Source organism: Prinia subflava, chromosome 2 (assembly GCF_021018805.1).
Source record: "Prinia subflava isolate CZ2003 ecotype Zambia chromosome 2, Cam_Psub_1.2, whole genome shotgun sequence".
Classification (NCBI taxonomy): domain Eukaryota; kingdom Metazoa; phylum Chordata; class Aves; order Passeriformes; family Cisticolidae; genus Prinia; species Prinia subflava.
Window position 1 is genome coordinate 99,427,980 of NC_086248.1, and position 17,539 is coordinate 99,445,518.

Below are 17,539 nucleotides of genomic sequence, written 5' to 3' on the forward strand. Positions count from 1 at the left end.
CAGCACAAAGAGCAGGTCAAGTAAATTTGTTGCCAAGCTGCATCCTGGCACTACCATGGGAGAGGAGAGCAGGTCCTGGGCGCCAAAACGAGCACAGTTCAGATGGGATGACATCTTGCAGTGTGGCTTTGGAACAGGATGTTCCTTGTGGTGTCGTGTTGATGGGATGAAGGAGGATTCAAGGATGGAGAAGCCCACATCAACAGAAGGTCATTCCACCATGTCCAGGCAGTCTGGAAGAGGGACTGTGGACCAAGAGAGTGTTAGTGCAGGAGAAATGGCCTTGGACACAGCAAGAGGTGACCAGCAGAGATCATGGACGAGGCTCACAGAGGTGCAGAGATTTGCCTGTCCCTGGGTGCGTGAATGATGAAACACCATCTCCTCCTCGCATTTGTTCCATGCTCCAGCTTCATTCCCAAGACGTTGGCAGGTGGCTGTAATCCTTATTTCTGACTTTGTTCCCTCCTCTATTTCCATAATAAAATCCCTGATGTTACAGTTTTACTTGTCTCTGTGTTTTGTGTTGTTGTCCTGAGACTTCAGCCACGTGCTGCATGCCCTTTGGCATGGCATCCCTTGCAGACTGGGGATCTTTGTGCTCCAGTGCCTTGCAGGACCCTCTCCTGAGTGTGCCCAGAGGTCTGTGTAACGTTACAGGGAAAACCTGCAGCACAGACAGGCACCCAGCCCAAGGCTCCTAGGAGCAATGGAGATGCAGCTTTTTAATTTATTTTTGCCTTACAAAATGCCTGTGAGCCTGTGGATGTGGAATATTAGCATGATTTTTCCCATGGGATGGATAAACCTCAGTTTATGTTAACTCCTTCTTCAGTATTTCCTTCATTCTGATACAAAATTGATTCCTGTCACTGGAGGAAGTCAGTGCATAAAGAATGGAACATTTTTTCCTGAACTTCGAGATTCCATTCAGTGTAATGGATGAAAACCAAATACGCATTGCCAGGCTTGCCTTTGACAAAATACAGGCAATCCTTTCTCTTCTTTTTTTTTTTTTCCCAGCCTGCAGCCAAAGCATAGTTAGTTGTCTACACTGATGATTAAAATCCTGGAGAGAAGGAGAAATGCAGAGCGGCTACATTTTGCCCTGAAGAGTTTGGAGAGGGTTGTTTTCATTATATTAAATTGTCTTATCCTGCTTTCACACACATAGTCAGCCTGCTGACTCCAGGTGCTTTGGGAAGCAGGCTTTCATGTTGGTGTTCCTGGGTGCCAGGAGAAGCCCTTGCCCTTATCATTGCCACATGTAAGAAATGCTGAAGCAAGTGATCCTTAGGATCATCCCTAGGATGATTAAAGAAATCCAGAATATGCTGCACAAATCCTGCATGACTCTGCTTTATAACATCACAGTTATTTTAGCAGTACATTTTTTTGAAGAAATGGGGTATGTTCTTTTTCAAACTAGACAGAGACTCCAGGTAGCCTTTATCCTGGCGGGTGGGATGTGTCTTGTTTTAGCAGCATGCTGAGCTGCACCTTTATCTTCCGTCCGTGGACATACTGTAATAAATGATGGTCCACAAGATAGCTGTAGTACTTGAAATAAGCACTGCAGTAAAATTTCTACAGCAGAGAGCTCTGGAAAGGGGGTTATTGGACACAGGGCAGCATCTCTGCCTTGGCTACACTGGGATCTTCCAGTTTTTGTTTTTCTGTGAGAGTAAGAAATGCATTTTTAAGGGAAAACTGAGATTCCATCAAATAGTTTGAGGTTAGCAACAAAGCCTTACATTTGTGATATTCTCTCAGTGAGAAGCTGAAAGGATCTGGTAAATCTTGTGTAAATTAATTTGTAAAATTGCAATGACTGTGACAAGTGTGCTGAAGCAGACAGAAAATGAACAAGGGGCCACCTTATGCCCAAGTAGCAAAAGATTATAGATAGAATAACCTTGTATCATTACAACAGCTCTGTGTTTATAAAAGGTAAAGCTATGCTCTCTTGCTAGGAGATAAACCTAAACAAAGGAAACATAATTTGCTAATGGTGTGGTGGTTTTTTTTTCCAAGGTTTGGATCATCCACACAGCCTGTCTTACAAACTGGAGCTGGGATCAGACCAGGAAATACCATCTGACTGGTACCCATTTGCTACTGTCCAGTTTGTTGTTCACGATACCTGTGCCTCGGGAACAGAAGTGAAGTCCCTGGGCATAGAGAGCGATCTGCAGCCCCAGAAACACGTGGTTCAGAAAGCATTTTACAATTGCCAGGTATTCTCAGGGCTATGCTTTCCATGTTGTCCTTCTCTTCTCCCTTCCTGCTACCCCATACAGTATTTGAAAAGACAATGTGCTATGTATTCTAAACATATCTTGCAAGTACTTTTCATAATGACTTTGAGCAAAAGAATCATTAAATAGTAATTCCTTGTTGATCAAAGATGAGATTGAAAAATAGAACTGTGAATGCAGCTTTTTTTTTTCCTCAGTTGAGCTATTTTTGGGAGTAGTGGTTTTGAAATCTGTTTGGTCTGGAAATATTCTGATTTTATGTCAAAGCTTTTTTCCATGCCATTGCTGCAGTTCACATTTTCAGTGTCCAATTATTTGCTAATTTTACCTGTTGCTTTTTGTTTTCTACCTACAGGTTGAAATTGAAAAGAAGTGGATTAGGCTTGATGGAGAAGACCCAGATAAGGCTGGCAACTGCCTGATGCAATGAGAGAGGACAGGAGGCACCGTCATAGGATATTAGTGGGAATCAATTTACATAGGAAATTCTATTGTTAGAAGAAGCGCAGTGACCTAGTTTAGGGTAAACACAGTCATTGAATTTTTTTTAGAGCTTATGGGTTTGAGTCTGCAAATCAGTACTCGTTTGACTGGCCTGCGTTCAAGTAAACTTCCTGTCATGGGAGTCCTGCTATGAGTAAGGTCTCCCTGTCAGAGTGGCAGGATGTGAGCACTTCATTGACTGATTCTAATGTATTATTTTCCTGCTGTGGATCTCTGACTTGGGAATGATCTCACACTCTGTATTGAAACTTAATGGCACTACTCAAAGGGTTCATGTCACTTGGACATATAATATTTGGTAATAAAAGCTTCCAGAGTGCTTATGATCTATCAGCACCTGTGTAAGGTCCAGAAGGACCAATTACATTTTTTAGTGCTGTTTGAAAACTGAAGTCCCTCACGTTTTGGCTCTGCTTGATGTATGTAAGCAGAACAAGTCCAAATAATATTCGTTACAAGAGCCTTAATTAATGAGTTGTAAATTGGGTGATTTCATTTGCAATAATACTCTTTATTCTTTTGTGACTGCAACTGTTTCCTCCTCAGAACTTTATAGGTTCACTCAAAGTAATCTCTTGGGCAAAAAAACATATGGCAGATATGATTGAAGTTTCTGTGCCAGCATTAGACAGTTCCTTTTCACTGCTGTAGTAAGTGAGATAAGGGTGGATTCGCAGTGAGTGTAAATCAGTCCAGGCCCATTTCAGCTGGTGAGGCTTGGAGAATTTACACCAGAGGAGGTTTTCCCCCACAAGCTGGAGAAAAGACTGGTTGCTGCTGTTTGCTCTGTGTCTCCTTTAGGATGCAAGTTCCAGATGTTGGTATAGAAACTGCAGGAGCTGTGGCTTTGAGTAACTTTTAAGACATGTGTGGAAAGGGAGATGTTTTCATGCTCCTGGCTCTAAAGGCATTTTCCATGGGGAAATAAAGCAGGAATGGACTGTCACAAGAGACATGAAGCTGTGATGCTTCATCAGGCAGCCTGAGCTACTAATCACTAATGTCAATGTGTTCACTGTGTTTTCAACAAACAATTGGCCTTTAGGGAAAGATTCTAATACTTCCCTTCAGCCATTATCCCCTTTGTCATTTTCTGCAGGCTGTAATTCCAGGTCTGAAAAAAATATGATAAGCTTAAAAAATGCTTATGATACGATACCTTTTTTTTTCTTTAGACTGCAGTTTTCTTAAAATTAGTCTTACTTCAAACTAAAATTAGTGGAGAACAAAAATATAATAATGCACTGCCTCACTTTATATTTTGTACAGCTTGTAACTGTTTATATGAACACTGTGTAAAAATACAGATAAATGGTATTCCTCAGAAGTAGAAATATGTGGGATATACACAGAGAAAATTACCAGTCTGAGGAAACAGAAGACCAGAATATGAACCTAGTTCATCACAATAAACTTTTACCCCCATCCAGAAGCTGAGAATGAAATGGGTAATAGATTCTATAGTAAGTCCTGAGGGCAGGGTTTTTTTTATGGGTATTGCATTGCCAAAGCCCCAAATAGACTATTACGGTATTTGGGCTTCTCTATATATCCCTTTTTATTAGCAGATTATATTGTTATAAATCTAAGCAAGCTGTTGGACTACAGTAGTGATCCAAATATGTCTCAGCTGTTGCATCCTTCGTCTGTGAAGGATGCATTAGCACCTTCATGTTTGATATGTTTTATTAATATTTAATTTTGGTTTGTATTCTGTTCAGCTGAACTAAGTGGCACAGCGTTGCCACCGGGGCAGAGTGTTTATACTTGGCAACATGGCAAGCTCTGCAGTTTGCTGAAGTCCATGGTTGTACTACAGCTACAATATTTATTAACCTCTTTGCTCAGTGAGGTAGAGGAAGCAAAATATGCATTGCAATTACCTGCAGTTACCTTTGTCTGAGGCTGACTTGTTTTGATTGGCATTAAACAGCTAGTTCAGTAAACCTGTTAACAGTGGTTGCTCTCCAAAGCCTGTCTCGCCCAGCTGGCCCCTATTTTTCTGTTTTTAAGAAGGAGGAACCAGAATATCTCCATTCCATCTCTCTTTCATCTTAGAATCTCCATTTACAGCACTCACCTCCTGGGCATTGGGTACCTGGTGGTGTTACAGGTCCTGCAGAAGCTGTGGCTGCTTTTCTGCTCTCAGGTGTCTTCTGTGTCTCAGGATGTGTTTAAGGAGCCTGTGTAGTGTTGACCCTTCAAGATACAAGCTATTGTTTGCAGTGAGTGGCTTAAATGATGAGTGGCCACCTTACAAGTCACCATTCCTGCTAAAGAGTTGCATTAAGGTGTTATGGTACAAATCATCATTCAGACTTACTAAACTCAGTAACATAAAAAGGTCAAGCTACAGCTTTATCTGTGTTGCAAACCACTGGATTTTCATCTGAGACTTGCAAGACTTGCAATGAACTTTAATCAGAATTGGATCAGGATAACAGGGAATCAATTCCACAGAAATACTGCTACACTGAAAATGACTCTTGGCTTTCAGTCTAAACTTGACAATTAGTGCAGCCTAAGGTTGAATAATTGCCCTGTTCAGTCTCACACTGATGTTTATATGCCTTGGTGTCATAATATTTAAAAATAGGCTGCAGTTTAATGAAAAAACCTTTGGGTTGTCTGACCTTTTTCCCTGCCATCAAATTCTAATTTCCTATTATATTGCAACATGCCAAACCAGAAATTACCAGGCTTCTCCTTTCTTCTGTGTTGTCTTAAGCATAACTTACTGAACAGAATTCTTAACTTTAAGAGTCATTGCTAACGTTTTCCATTAAATGTTACAGCAGCTGATACTGAATAAACATACAGGCTCTGAATTCTTTAGAAATCTGGGCTACAAGTTGTGATTTTGGGAAGGGGAATGGAGGTGAGGAATAGTTGCTATAAGCTGTTGTGATGCATAAGCAGCGTCCAGCTAGCAGAAGGACTTTAAATAACCCAGGAGGTATTGGCATCGTGTGAGGAACCAGGTTTCACACGTGTCAGATCTCTGCTTCCCACAGTGAGCGCCTGCAGTCACTGGAATGCTTCCAACTGTCTGGGTCACTTAAAATGCTGACATTTCGCTAGCATTTACTTCAGGGCACTGTTTAGATGTTATCTGTGTTTCCTTCACGAAGGACCAGCAGGGTTTGGGAGATTTTGTATTTAAACCAGAAATCAATGAGAACAACTGTTTTTATAGTGTGTTTGCCTTACTTACAAAATGTCCTATTTGCTGAAACCGACAAACTTTATCTTTGCATTCATCTTTCTTGTACTAATTGTATTACTCCGAGTAAATAGTACTTGATATAATTTTGGATTCAAACACCCATTGAAGTCAGTGGAAGTCTTTTAACTGACAAAATGGGATCTGCATCAAAGTCTCCAAGAATAAAAGAGAGGCAAAAAAAAAAAGAAGAAAGGAATAGTGGTAATGGTCTGTAGATGACTTTTTTTGTCAGGAAGTAAGAAACCTGCAATGCCTGCTTATTCCAACCAGAAGAGAGCACAAAGGGTAGGAAAAGAGGTGTTGCTGGATGCCACAGCTGAAGCTTTGCTGTGATTGGGAACAATAGTTCTGTTGCCCCTGGGTACCAACTCAGGTAGAGGAAGATGATGCACTCCATTGAACTTGATACCAAGCCACAGTCATCCTTATGCTCCTTGATTTGTTTTCTTCCAGACTCTCTATTAATTGTCCAAAAGTATTTTACATCTGAACACATGTTTTCACATGTTACTTTTGATTGTGTTTATTTTACTTGGCAGACTTCTTTGCTGTGGTATTGGTGTCCGTACTTCTATTTTGCATTTATTTTTCTTTTTGTTACTTAACACAGTAACTAACTGCTGCAGTTAGTAGTTCTTAGCAATAATTTTGATAACTCGAAGCAGTGCTGTTACTCTTAATGGAAACTATAATTTTATTTGGGTCTTTTGTCAGTATAAGTGCAAAGAAATCATGCTGATAATCTTGTAATAACATTTTGTAGATTGCATATTGATTAAAAAAATAAAGTTGTATTTCAAAATAGCAGTTTCTTGTCCCCTCACTAGAAATTTATCAAGCTAATTTTGAGTTTACTATAATTAACTGGTTGATCTTGATCATCAGGTATTGCAGCTCATTAGAAAGAACAGTTCTAGTCTATGAGTAGAGAATATCACTCAGAGAAAGCTGGTTGCAGAAAGCTCAGTGATGCACTACATTGCATTTATCATAGAATGGTTTGGGTGGAAGGGACCTTTAAGATTATCCAGTTCAAATCCCCCTGCCATATGTATGGACAATTTTCCCTAGACCAAGTTGTGCAAAGCCCCAGCCAACCATGAACGATTCCAAGGGTGGGGCATCCACAGCTTCTCTGGGCAACCTGTGCCAGTGCCCCACCACCCTCACAGTAAAGAATTTCTTCCTAACATCTAATGCAGACCTGCCCTCTTTCATTTTAAAACCAGTCTTCCTTGTCCTATTGTAATGAACAGGCCAGGAGGCTTCCTCCTTGAAAATTGCCTTTATTGAGAGCAGCCTGGGTGGGGCTCAAGGTGTTGCACACACCACCACTGCTCCTGTGGACGTCGCAGAGGAGGAGGAACAAATATTAACTTATAACTTATGGAACTTTGTATCAATTCTAACAACTTATTCTCTATCACTAATTTCTCTTGTAACAGCTTTTTGTAGCCCCCTTTAGGTGCTGGAAGGTGCTGTAATATCTCCCTGGAATCTTTCTCTTCTCCAGGCTGAACAGCCCAGCTCTCTCAGTCTGTCTTCACAGGAGAGGTGCTCCAGCCCTCAGAGCATCTCCGTGGCCACACTTTGGACTTGCTCCAGCAGGTCCATGTCTGTCTTGTGCTGGGGGCTCCAGAGCTGGATGCAGCACTCTGGGGGGTTCTCACAATGATTTATGGCAGACCCTTTCCTGATTTATTTCATAGCAGTACTAACCCAAAGTATGCCGTGGTTTTTCCTATTGAGTGCTCCCTCTAGTCTCTCTGGGATATTTGAATATAATGTAGTGACAACTGTTTAAGACTTTCACAAATTTCAAAGCCTGTTCTGTTACCAGGGAAACAGTGAGACCTCTGTGGGGAAATATGGGAATGAGGCAAGAGGTTTATGAGGCAGCATTCAAAGAATGGGCTTAAAGAATAAAATAACCGTGCCACTTGTCCTATGCTGCGGCGTCTGTAGCAAAGCAATCAGCTATTCTGGAAAACACCAGGAAATAGAGTTAACATCCATTTTCACTTCAGTGGCGTGCTATCCTTCAGTGAGCACCTGCAAATGGAAAGCAAGTATCTAGCAAAAGTATAGTTCCCTTACAGAGCTTGAACATTGTGCAATGTTTAAAAGTATCAGTGAACAACATGATTCAGAGACATGAAAAAAATGAGATTGAAAATTGCTAGAATATAAGTAAAAACATGAAAACATTTATTTTGAGACAGCTTCCTAGTATTTGCAATGCCTTGTATGTGCTATTTTATAGCACTGTTCTTTCCGTAGCAAAAACAACCTGTAATTTTTTACAATAACAAGGATAACGTTGTAAGTTGTGCTCACGCTCCCTGCTGAAGCCTCACTAATAAAAATAAAAGAAATGCATTGGCCCAAAATTCTGCTTTGCCATCCCAAATCCCAGTACCAGATTAGGCATTTCTAGTTGTGGGTGGGTACAGTCTAGTATTACTTTGCATTGTGATGGCCTTTTTGGTTTAATTGAGAATAACTTTCACTTCCATTCTTCTGAAAAAGTCAGAAGTAAGGACGTGCTGGGAGTAATGTGTGAGGAGTGACCAGCAGTGGGGGTAAGCGAGAGGAAGCAGGGAGTGAGCCAGCAGCTGACAGGAGAGGGCAGCAAGCAGAGTGTGTTTGTATGGAGTTGTCCCTAAGGAGAAGTGATGCCTCTCCAAGTCAAGCTGAAGAGTTAACCAAGGAGCGGGACTGAAACAGAAAAGTGCGGGGGAACCCATGCAGAGAAGTACCTTCAAGGGAAGGTATTGAGAACAAAGTTGGGAATACCTGCGGGTGGCTGGGTGGGGAAAGAAAGTGAGTGATCTCCTGGGGTGGGGAGGAGGAGCTGAAGCAGCTGGAAGAGCAGAAGGGGGAGCATGGGCAGAGCCACTGCAGGCACAGCAGGTGGCTGTGAGACTGATGGGGGCACAGTGAAGGTTCCCCACACGAGCAGGGCAGTGCCAGGCCAGGCAGGGGGCCCTGCTTTCATAGAGTACAACCTGCCATTGTGCACCAAGCAGAACTTGTTGGGCCCAGAGCATCCCTGTTTCACATCTGCACTGCTCTCAGCAATGGTGACTGTCTTGGTTTGAGGGGAAGTGAGTTTTTCAGGAAGCTGAGGTCAAACCAATCAGTGGTCAGGTTTGAATGTTGGCACCTTCAGTGGCCACTGAGGGGTTGGACACGCCTCTGAGGACACAAGGGGTTAAAAGCAAGGACTCCCAGAGGGATTTCCTCTTTCTGGTTCTGCGTTCAGCAGACGAGCATCTTCTCCCCTGCCGAGCTTTAAAGGCTGGGTGAGGGAGGGGGGAACCATGCGGTCGGGTTTAGGTAGGCCGGTGCCCCAGGGGGGGAAAAGAGAGTGAACAGGACTGGAGCTGGGCCAGCCCCATCCAGGATGGAGGGGTGGAGAACTTTGGAGGTGCCTTCTGTTCCCTGCCCCACCCCAAGGAGAAGGTGCCGAGCTGCTGCTGCATGTGGGAGTTGCTGAGCCTGCAAGTGCCTGAGCCTGTGGCCCTGGAGGGAGCCAGAAGCTTTTAACTCTTTCTGAGGCAGAAGAAAACTATTCCCAGTTATTGATTCTCATGGCTGGTGGTTTCAGAAGAGAGAGAGACAGCCTGGGACCGAGATGATAAAGGACGATGAAAAAGAACCCCAGATGGGCAGAGATGAAGAGGAGTGGCTGCTGGGCTGGACTTTTCTTGCGTAATGTTAGCCATAGACGGACCCTGAATCCTCCTGGACATAAATAAGACTGTATTTGGGTGGATGCAGTTGGCTCAAAACCAAAGACTTTGTGGCCTGTTCTTGGAACCCTCGGCCCCAGGGGTAAATGTGGGGGGGACTGCTTGTCCCAATATGAGAAGATGGTGGTTTTTGGTACTTGGCCAAACATCCTTAAAAGAGCCCTATATGCGGTTTTGGCCCATGGACAGTGGTGAGAGCACTGGACATGGAAAGGAGGGTGTCACCATGGCAGACTTCTCCGGGCGGTGCCATGGGTGACATGGGAACACGGCAGGGTGGACCTGTGTTTCCTTTGGGGGGTCTGTGGTGCGAGAGAGACTCTTCTCTCCCTGGATGGATTGAAGATTGGTTTTTTTGAGTGATGATGACTTTGATTGGGGAATCCAGGGTTTTGGTTTAAGCAAGTAAGATGAGGGTAATGTGTAAGTGTTAACAGTTTGAGCGTGTAAGGGGTGGAAATAGGGGGAGGAGAAGAAATGTTCTGGGAGGTTTTCATTTCTGTTTTTGGGTGTTTAGGTTTTCTTTTCTATTTTCTGTTGTTATATAATTTAATAAAGTTTTCTTTTCATTTCAAGTTTTGGGCCTGCTCTGCTCTGTTCTTGACCACATCTCACAGTAGTTCATTAGGAAAAACATACACTCATGGGTGCACTGGCATTTGGCCAGCGCCAACCCATGACAGTGACCTGTCCTCAGGACAATCTTGCTCATGCCATGGAAACAACAAGATCAATGCTGTACGGGATGCAATGAAAATATCAAACAAAACCCAGCAGTGAATCAGGGAGGATTTAAAGGAAGAAGTTAGGCATTAGTCTTCTGATATCCAAAGGTGAGCTACCACTGTAACCTTCTTGGACTGCCATCTAGGAAGGGACCATCGTCTGTCATCTGTAGCACAGAGCAGATGTTACTATCTAAATGTAAGTAATGACACCAGGATTTAGATGAGACTTCACCCGAAGCGGAGGGAGCCAACCGCTGCCTGAACAGAAGAGGGAAAAGGCTTTTTTAGCCCCCTCCATGTTAAATCTGTTACTGAGTATCTTTGATGCTAATTATGTGATTATAATGTCAAAATGAGAGTGCAGAAAATCTGCTCAGGATAGATCTACACAAAAGAGGAGATGGGGGTAGAAGGAAAAGAAAAAAAATGAAGAAAAATGAAAAGGTGTGTACAGTTGTGTATTAGGAAAACAGGAGCCCCTCCTTGTTTTCGCAGAAAAGGAAGCTCATGAATATGACCTTTAGCAGATACTGGGGTCCTCATATAAATGCTTCCCACAGCCAATATGGCAATGAAGGTTACTCTCCATGCATCTGAGTTATTCTTTAGCAGAGTTAAATTGGTATTAATGAGGCAGTAAGAAGGACAGCCTGACTGCTTAGCTGTGCTTCAGCCTGTCTCTCAAAGTCACTTGCTGGGTGATTTTAGTGGTTGCTTGGTGCTGCAAATTCCACTGCTCGTGCAAATGCCTGATGAGGCACTCAGCTTTATTTCTCTTAAAATTACCAAATGCAAAGTTAGGCAGAGCAAACTGGCCTTGACCAAAACATGCTGCTCTGCTCTTACTTCACACTAAAACTGTTGGAATTCTGCAATCATCTGCTCAACAGCGAACTTCCAGCAGCTAATTCAAATAAAGAGAAATGATATTTCTGGCATTTATTCTCCCACTGCACCCTGATTGTGTGTGATTCTGCACACCTGGGTAGGTAATGCCTCCCCACTGGAGCCAGGGAGCCAGGAGCAGAGGAGTGGCAATTACAGACAGGTGAGGAAGGGGTGAGATTTCATCCATTGATGAAGAATGGTAAAACCAGGTGGCAGAGAAAGCACTTAAAGAGCCATGAAGGCAAAGACAATGGACAAAAGAGGAGGGAGCTGGACTGTGGCTATTCTTAGGACGCAGGTCAGGAGGTTGGGCTCTCTCTGGGAAAAGAGTGGTATAAACATCTGTACTCACACCCAGGAAAAGAAGGCAGACAGCAAAGGAGGTGAGGGAACTGAGCACTGAGCCTGACACCAGCAGGAGTGTGATAGAATAGGCACAGTGAAATGGCCCTCCCCACCCTAGGTGGCTGCTGCTTCCCTTTGAGGCTTTGTGTCCACATAAGGCATATGTATCAGGGTGAGTATTTAGGAGAGGCAAGGCTTGTTTCATCCTTAATTAGGCTTACCGATACTACACAAGTCTTTGCCTTATTGAGGAGCTGAAATATACAGTACTATTCAGTATATTCAATCCATCAGACTGCCATTTTTATATAGCAGTTTGTACAGGTCAGAGCCCTTCATAAACCACCCAATGTCCTGAAAATCTGTCATTAATATGAATTAAGGGAGAGCTCTTTCTATAGTTCTGATAAAGTGGCTTAAATCAGGTAAAAAAAGAGGCTCTTGAAGAAACAGGAGTCACACATGATAAATGAAAAAGGAACAAATCACAGGTCCCAGTTTTATCTGTCTCAGAACTCCGAGGGAAATGATGGAACTTGTAACAAAATCACGCTGTTAATAAAATTGATTATGAGACTGGAGTGCCATATATCTATGAGTCAACAGCTGAAAAGAAAGGGAACATATTAGAGGGTATCTTTAAAATGAAATTACACCTCTGCTCCTGTCATGTTATCTCCATGAGGACTGCCTGCATTCTGCAACCAGTTCCTCCCAAGAATAATTGCTTTTACTTGGAAAGAAAAGGCAAGATGGTGTTTGTATAATATGCCTTGAGAAAGAATTTTGCAGCCCTGCAGTTGTATGGCCGTGTTCCTCTCCAGCAGCAATGCTGGATTTAAACAGGAGAGGGCATTCATGACCAAGCATCTGAGTGTGCCGAGGGTTCCTGTTTCTTAGAGGGAAGACATTTGAAAGCACTGGGTTTTTAAAATTTTTTTTTAATGATTAATAAAGGCTTATCATCCAAAAATAAATCTTCTCTAGACATCATGTACCAAAAGGAGTATAAATAATTACAAATTAAAACCTGTCTAGTAAACGAATGTTTGAGTTTGAATGCCCTTAAGCAGCACTATCCCAAATGCAGACAAAATCCCTGAAAAATCAGGAGGGTTTGAACAGCATGCTAATCTTTTCCATAGCCTCTTCTCTAAAACTCTTGTGAGCTCTTAAAGAGACTACAATGGGAAGAGCTGGACTGGAAGGTGAACAAAAACTGATGAAACCTCAATGCTGTTCCTGGCTGCCATTTGTGAGTTTGGACAAGGTGTTTGGTGGGTCTGTGCCTCATTTTCCTCTCTTAAAAGTGGGATTAAATGTTAAAAACTTCCATAAGCATGAAAATGACAATAGTGTTGTAGTTTATACTGCAGGACACGGATAGTAGGTTAAGCTCACCATATCAAAGCTAGCCAGTCAGTATGAGTAATGCTAGCCACAGATATTTTTCCCCTTGTTCAGAAATGGCTGATTTTTTTCTGTGCGTACTAGGCTTTTTCACGCTGTTCAGCTGAGAGTGCTTGGATGAAAAGATACCTAGGAATTCGTAAAAGAAATTCTATAAGGTGTGTTGCTAGGCCACAGATGAAAACAGAAGTGTCTTGGTTAGCAGGAATTGCCCTCTGCAACCTCCCTGTGCAGCTTGGAAAGTCATATTCCCATTCCCATTTCTACTTTATCCCCAGGATATCTGTGTACTATAAGTAAGTTTATCCGCTGTCCCACCATGAAGGGAGCTGACATGACCTGGTGACCAGCCCTTTGTTATTCACAACACAGAGGGTATAATTCAGAATGGATGGGGGATGCCCGTAGAGTCTTGTGGGAATGCAAATACAAAGACATGCTGTCCACCTCGAGTGCAGGTAAAGAAAATTTGCGTTGGTCTGCAAATTTTCCTGTGGACAAAGTCACCTGACCACTGTCTGAGACAGCTGAGCAGTCCTTCGGTATCAAGCTCCCCAGCTCTCCTTTTTAAGTTAGGTGTACAAAGTGTTCTGATTCCAAGGCACTTTGTAACCCTCAGACAGACGGAGGTAGAAAGCAGGGAGCTCATTTATGAATCTTCTTTCTGCACTTGCACCTTTCCAGAAGCCCAGTACAGTGTGCTGCAGGGCGATGGCTCCGTGTCAGGTCTGGCTGCCTGATGAGGAAGTGGCAGCCAGCTGCAGGATCCCCATCTGTGACCTTCAGGGCCCAGCGAGATCCTCAAGGCTGCAGCTCCTTCCTGCTATCTCTGCTAACACGACAGGAAAAAAACAGTCAGGAGAAGAATAAGGACACTTTTGGTATGCCTTAGCCCAGGCAGTTTCAAATGAGCACTGTGCTTTAAGAAAAAATATGGTTTATTATTTAAATTATTCTGTAAGCAAAGCAACATGGCTTGCCTTTTCCTCACAATGATGGAGGGCATACAGAACAGCTGAATATGCAACTGCTGTTTAATTCAAGACTTAAGCAGTGTCATTAAACATATTTTCTTGCAGAGAAAAATTACTTCAATAGCAAATTGCATTTGTCTCACTTGTGAAAACTCAGCTTATTAAGGATGTTGCTGCTTCTATTTTGTAGGTGTTAGTCTGGCTATTTAACTAAGGGTCTGACAGTATTTCATTAAAATATTTTCATTTTTCAGGATGTGTAAGCCTTAAAAATTAAAGCTTAATGTGTGAGTCTCCTTTTCACAAGCCCAACAGCACTGCAATGACATAGCTACCTAAAAAATGAAAAACAAAGGAAAAAGAGATTATGTTTCCAGGTTCTCAGAACTCTCAGGGCAACACCTACCGAAGGTGCACAAACAGCTAAGGATATATTCTCCTACACATACGAGATTAATGAACATTTTTCCAGATTAGTAACTGCTAAATTAGTAGATCTCTGCATTAACATATGAACAGATTGCTGCAAATGTAAGCAATAATTGAGTAGTTGTACCAGATTGCTGCTGCTTAACTGCAACACTAAGCTTCAGCTATCCCCGTTTGGGAGGCAATCACGACTCCAGGGTTTATTAGAGCAAAAATGACACGCTTTTGTAGCCAGCTTTCCTAGGTGCATTCCCACACCACGGCAACAACTATGGCTCTCCAGATAAATCCTGTGCTCACAAGGTGATGCTTCAGGCTGGAGCTCGGAGCGCAGGCCGGACAGCGGCGGGTCACGCTGAATTTTAGGCTCTGGCTTTAGCACCCTGTGCCCCAGAGCCGGCAGGGTTTGAGTGTGTGCGGGGACAGGAGCCCTCGGGGCGGCGGGGCCGGGCCCGGGCCGGGCGGGCACAGGAGCCCTCGGGGCGGCGGGGACAGGAGCCCTCGGGGCGGCGGGCCCGGGCCGGGCCGGGCGGGCCGCGGCCCCTGGCACCGGCGCCTTAAGGGCGGGCGGGGCTGGGGCGGCGGTGCCGCTGCCATGGCTCACGGCGGCCGCGTGGTGAGGGGCTGCGCTGGGCTCGGCTAGGATGGGCTCGGCTAGGCTAGGCTGGGCTCGGGTAGGCTAGCGGGGTCTGGCCGCTCCCCCTTGCGGGACACAGGGGACAGGGATGAGGATGTGGAAGTCGTCTCCCGTCCCGTCCCGGCCAGGAGCCGCCGCCCGTTCGCTGGCGCGGGAAGCCCAAGGACGACATGGAATTTCAGATTTTCCTGTTGAAAGTGGCCCTTTGTGGGCAGAAGTGTTGTGGCAGGGGTTGGCGCTGGGAAGCTGCAGGGTGCGAGGGCCGCTGTGGCAGCTCGGCAGGGCCTGGAGCCCAGGGCGGGTTTGGTCCGCGGCTGCCTCTCCCTGCGTGGGGCTCCAGGTGCTCCCTCAAGGCACAGGGATCCCAGGGGAGCCTTGGAGGCTTTGCTGGAATGGGATGTGGATAAGCCCCTCCTGTCACCCCACTGCACACGAATAACACCGGAGTTTGACTGTTCCCGCTGTGGATGGCCTGGTTCTGGCGAAGGAGTGCCTGTGTGTAAAGGGATTAAGCAGGAGTACAATAGTGTCTCTGCTGTAACTATTTTCCTCTAATTTGCAAGCATGTGGTGTTTGAATTTTACAGTTGCTGTGTGCAGTTTTTATGCAGCACAATAAATATTTGTACTCACTGTAGCTTGGCAATCCTGGGGAGAGGAATAGGCCCGTTGTAAGATTTACATTCTGATTCTCTTCTGGGTTAGCCGTGAAGGCAGAACATTTGACATACGGGCTGATCAGCAGCTTTTAGTGGTACAAGAGGAATTATTTTTTTTTCCTTCCTCATCTTTCTAGTGTCCTGAAAAAGTGCTGGGAGAATCTTTGGAGGTTGATATCCCCTGATAAGAAGGTCTACATGAGTATGGTTGTTTTAAAGTAGTTGCTTTGGATGCTTTTTCCAGGAAGTGTAACATGTTATTTCGTAATATCTTCTTTTCCTTGAAAACAAATTGTTTTTATTCTGCGCTTTAGAACAATTTTGGAGTAGTAAACCACTAATTTGATGTTTAAAAACGTTAATCCAGAATCTTGTAAGGTTTCCTAAAATATCTCAGCTTGATTTTGCACCTTATGTAGGCTATTCTGGTGGTAATGATAGCCAAGATTAATGGGCTTTAAATTACAAAAAGCTCATTATCTTACATTTGCATTAGAGTGTAGGAATCTTGAAGCTCAGGTGTATCAGCTGTCCAGGTCTGACTGGAGGATTAGAATTTAATCACTGACATGGGCAGGAGAAAGGAATAAAATGGTCTGTTGCAGTCCTGTTGTAATGTAAGATGAATGATCTGTACTGATAAAAGTAGTGTTCAAATTTCCACAGCTAGTGGAACGAGCATCAGACTGTTTCCACAAAGAAAAAAAAATCTCTATTATTTTTTGTGGATTCCTTACATTCGGGTTCTGATGGAACTGGCATGGTTCATTTTTAATAGCTTGTGTTATTGGTTGGCCCTTAGGTTAGGAGCAATGCTGCTAGTATGACACAATGAGGTTAGACAAGCTTGTTTGAAAATACAGCGGTACCCTAAGAATAATTTGAGGCTCAAATCCAGCACGTTTTTAGGGATGTTAGATTTAAAAGACTGAGTGGACTTGCATACCTTTGCATTTGACATTCTGTTTATTAAACTGATCTGTTCATGCTGTTCAGTTTGTAACAGCAGTTTATGTAGTGAGGTTAGACTTTGTGCTATCTTTTCAAATGACTTTATGCTCATCTTAACTTGAAAAAAATATATTTTTTCTAACGTAGTCAGAACTATACAAGTCCATTATCGAAGATGTGATTGAAGGTGTGCGGGAACTCTTTGCAGAGGAGGGTGTAGAGGAGCAGGTCCTGAAAGACTTGAAGCAGGTTTGTTGGGCTCCCTTGCATTAATAGCAGTTATGTTTGTGTTTTTCTTTTGAGATGATGGAGCTGTCCATTTCTTTGCTCTCTGAAACATGCAAACTTTTTGCCCTAACTCAGAGTTACAAGTATCCTGGGAGTGATGTGGGAGCTGCTGGTAGTTGAAATTGGCTAGTTATTGCTACCCTATTTGTTGGATAGAATCAGTCAATTTACTCTTGGAAAAGCTGGAAATACCTGATTATCTTTTTTTGATGCAGTTTGTTTTTAAAGCTGATATTTGTTGACCTTAATAATAATCTCCCTGCAGCTTTGGGAAACGAAAGTGACACAGTCTACAGCAACAGAAGGCTTCTTCAAACACAGCCACTGTTCTCCACAGTTCAGCCTGCAGCTGCCACACAGTCCTCACAGCATTTTGCAGACTTCAGCAGGTTAGATGTTGGACACAATAAATGCAATTTAAGAATATCCTATTAATTCGACGATATTTTTGAAAGACTTGAAATAATCTTGGTTTGTGTATGTATCTT

General features: G+C 43.4%; 1 protein-coding gene across 4 annotated transcripts in view; it reads left to right on the forward strand.

The window, feature by feature from the left end:
- STON1 (stonin 1) overlaps window positions 1-17,539 on the forward strand; it is a 48,120-nt gene that overhangs the window by 17,888 nt on the left and 12,693 nt on the right. For 2 of the 4 annotated variants that reach the window (XM_063391202.1, XM_063391203.1), the window contains 2 exons: window positions 2,035-2,237; window positions 2,614-6,790. In XM_063391202.1, the coding sequence (XP_063247272.1) occupies window positions 2,035-2,237; window positions 2,614-2,688 (278 nt within the window). In that variant the 3' untranslated portion in view covers window positions 2,689-6,790. Of the gene's footprint in view, window positions 1-2,034; window positions 2,238-2,613; window positions 6,791-15,050; window positions 15,134-16,910; window positions 17,013-17,316; window positions 17,441-17,539 lie in introns of those variants that run through there. The other 2 variants (XM_063391205.1, XM_063391204.1) reach the window with 2 other exon arrangements.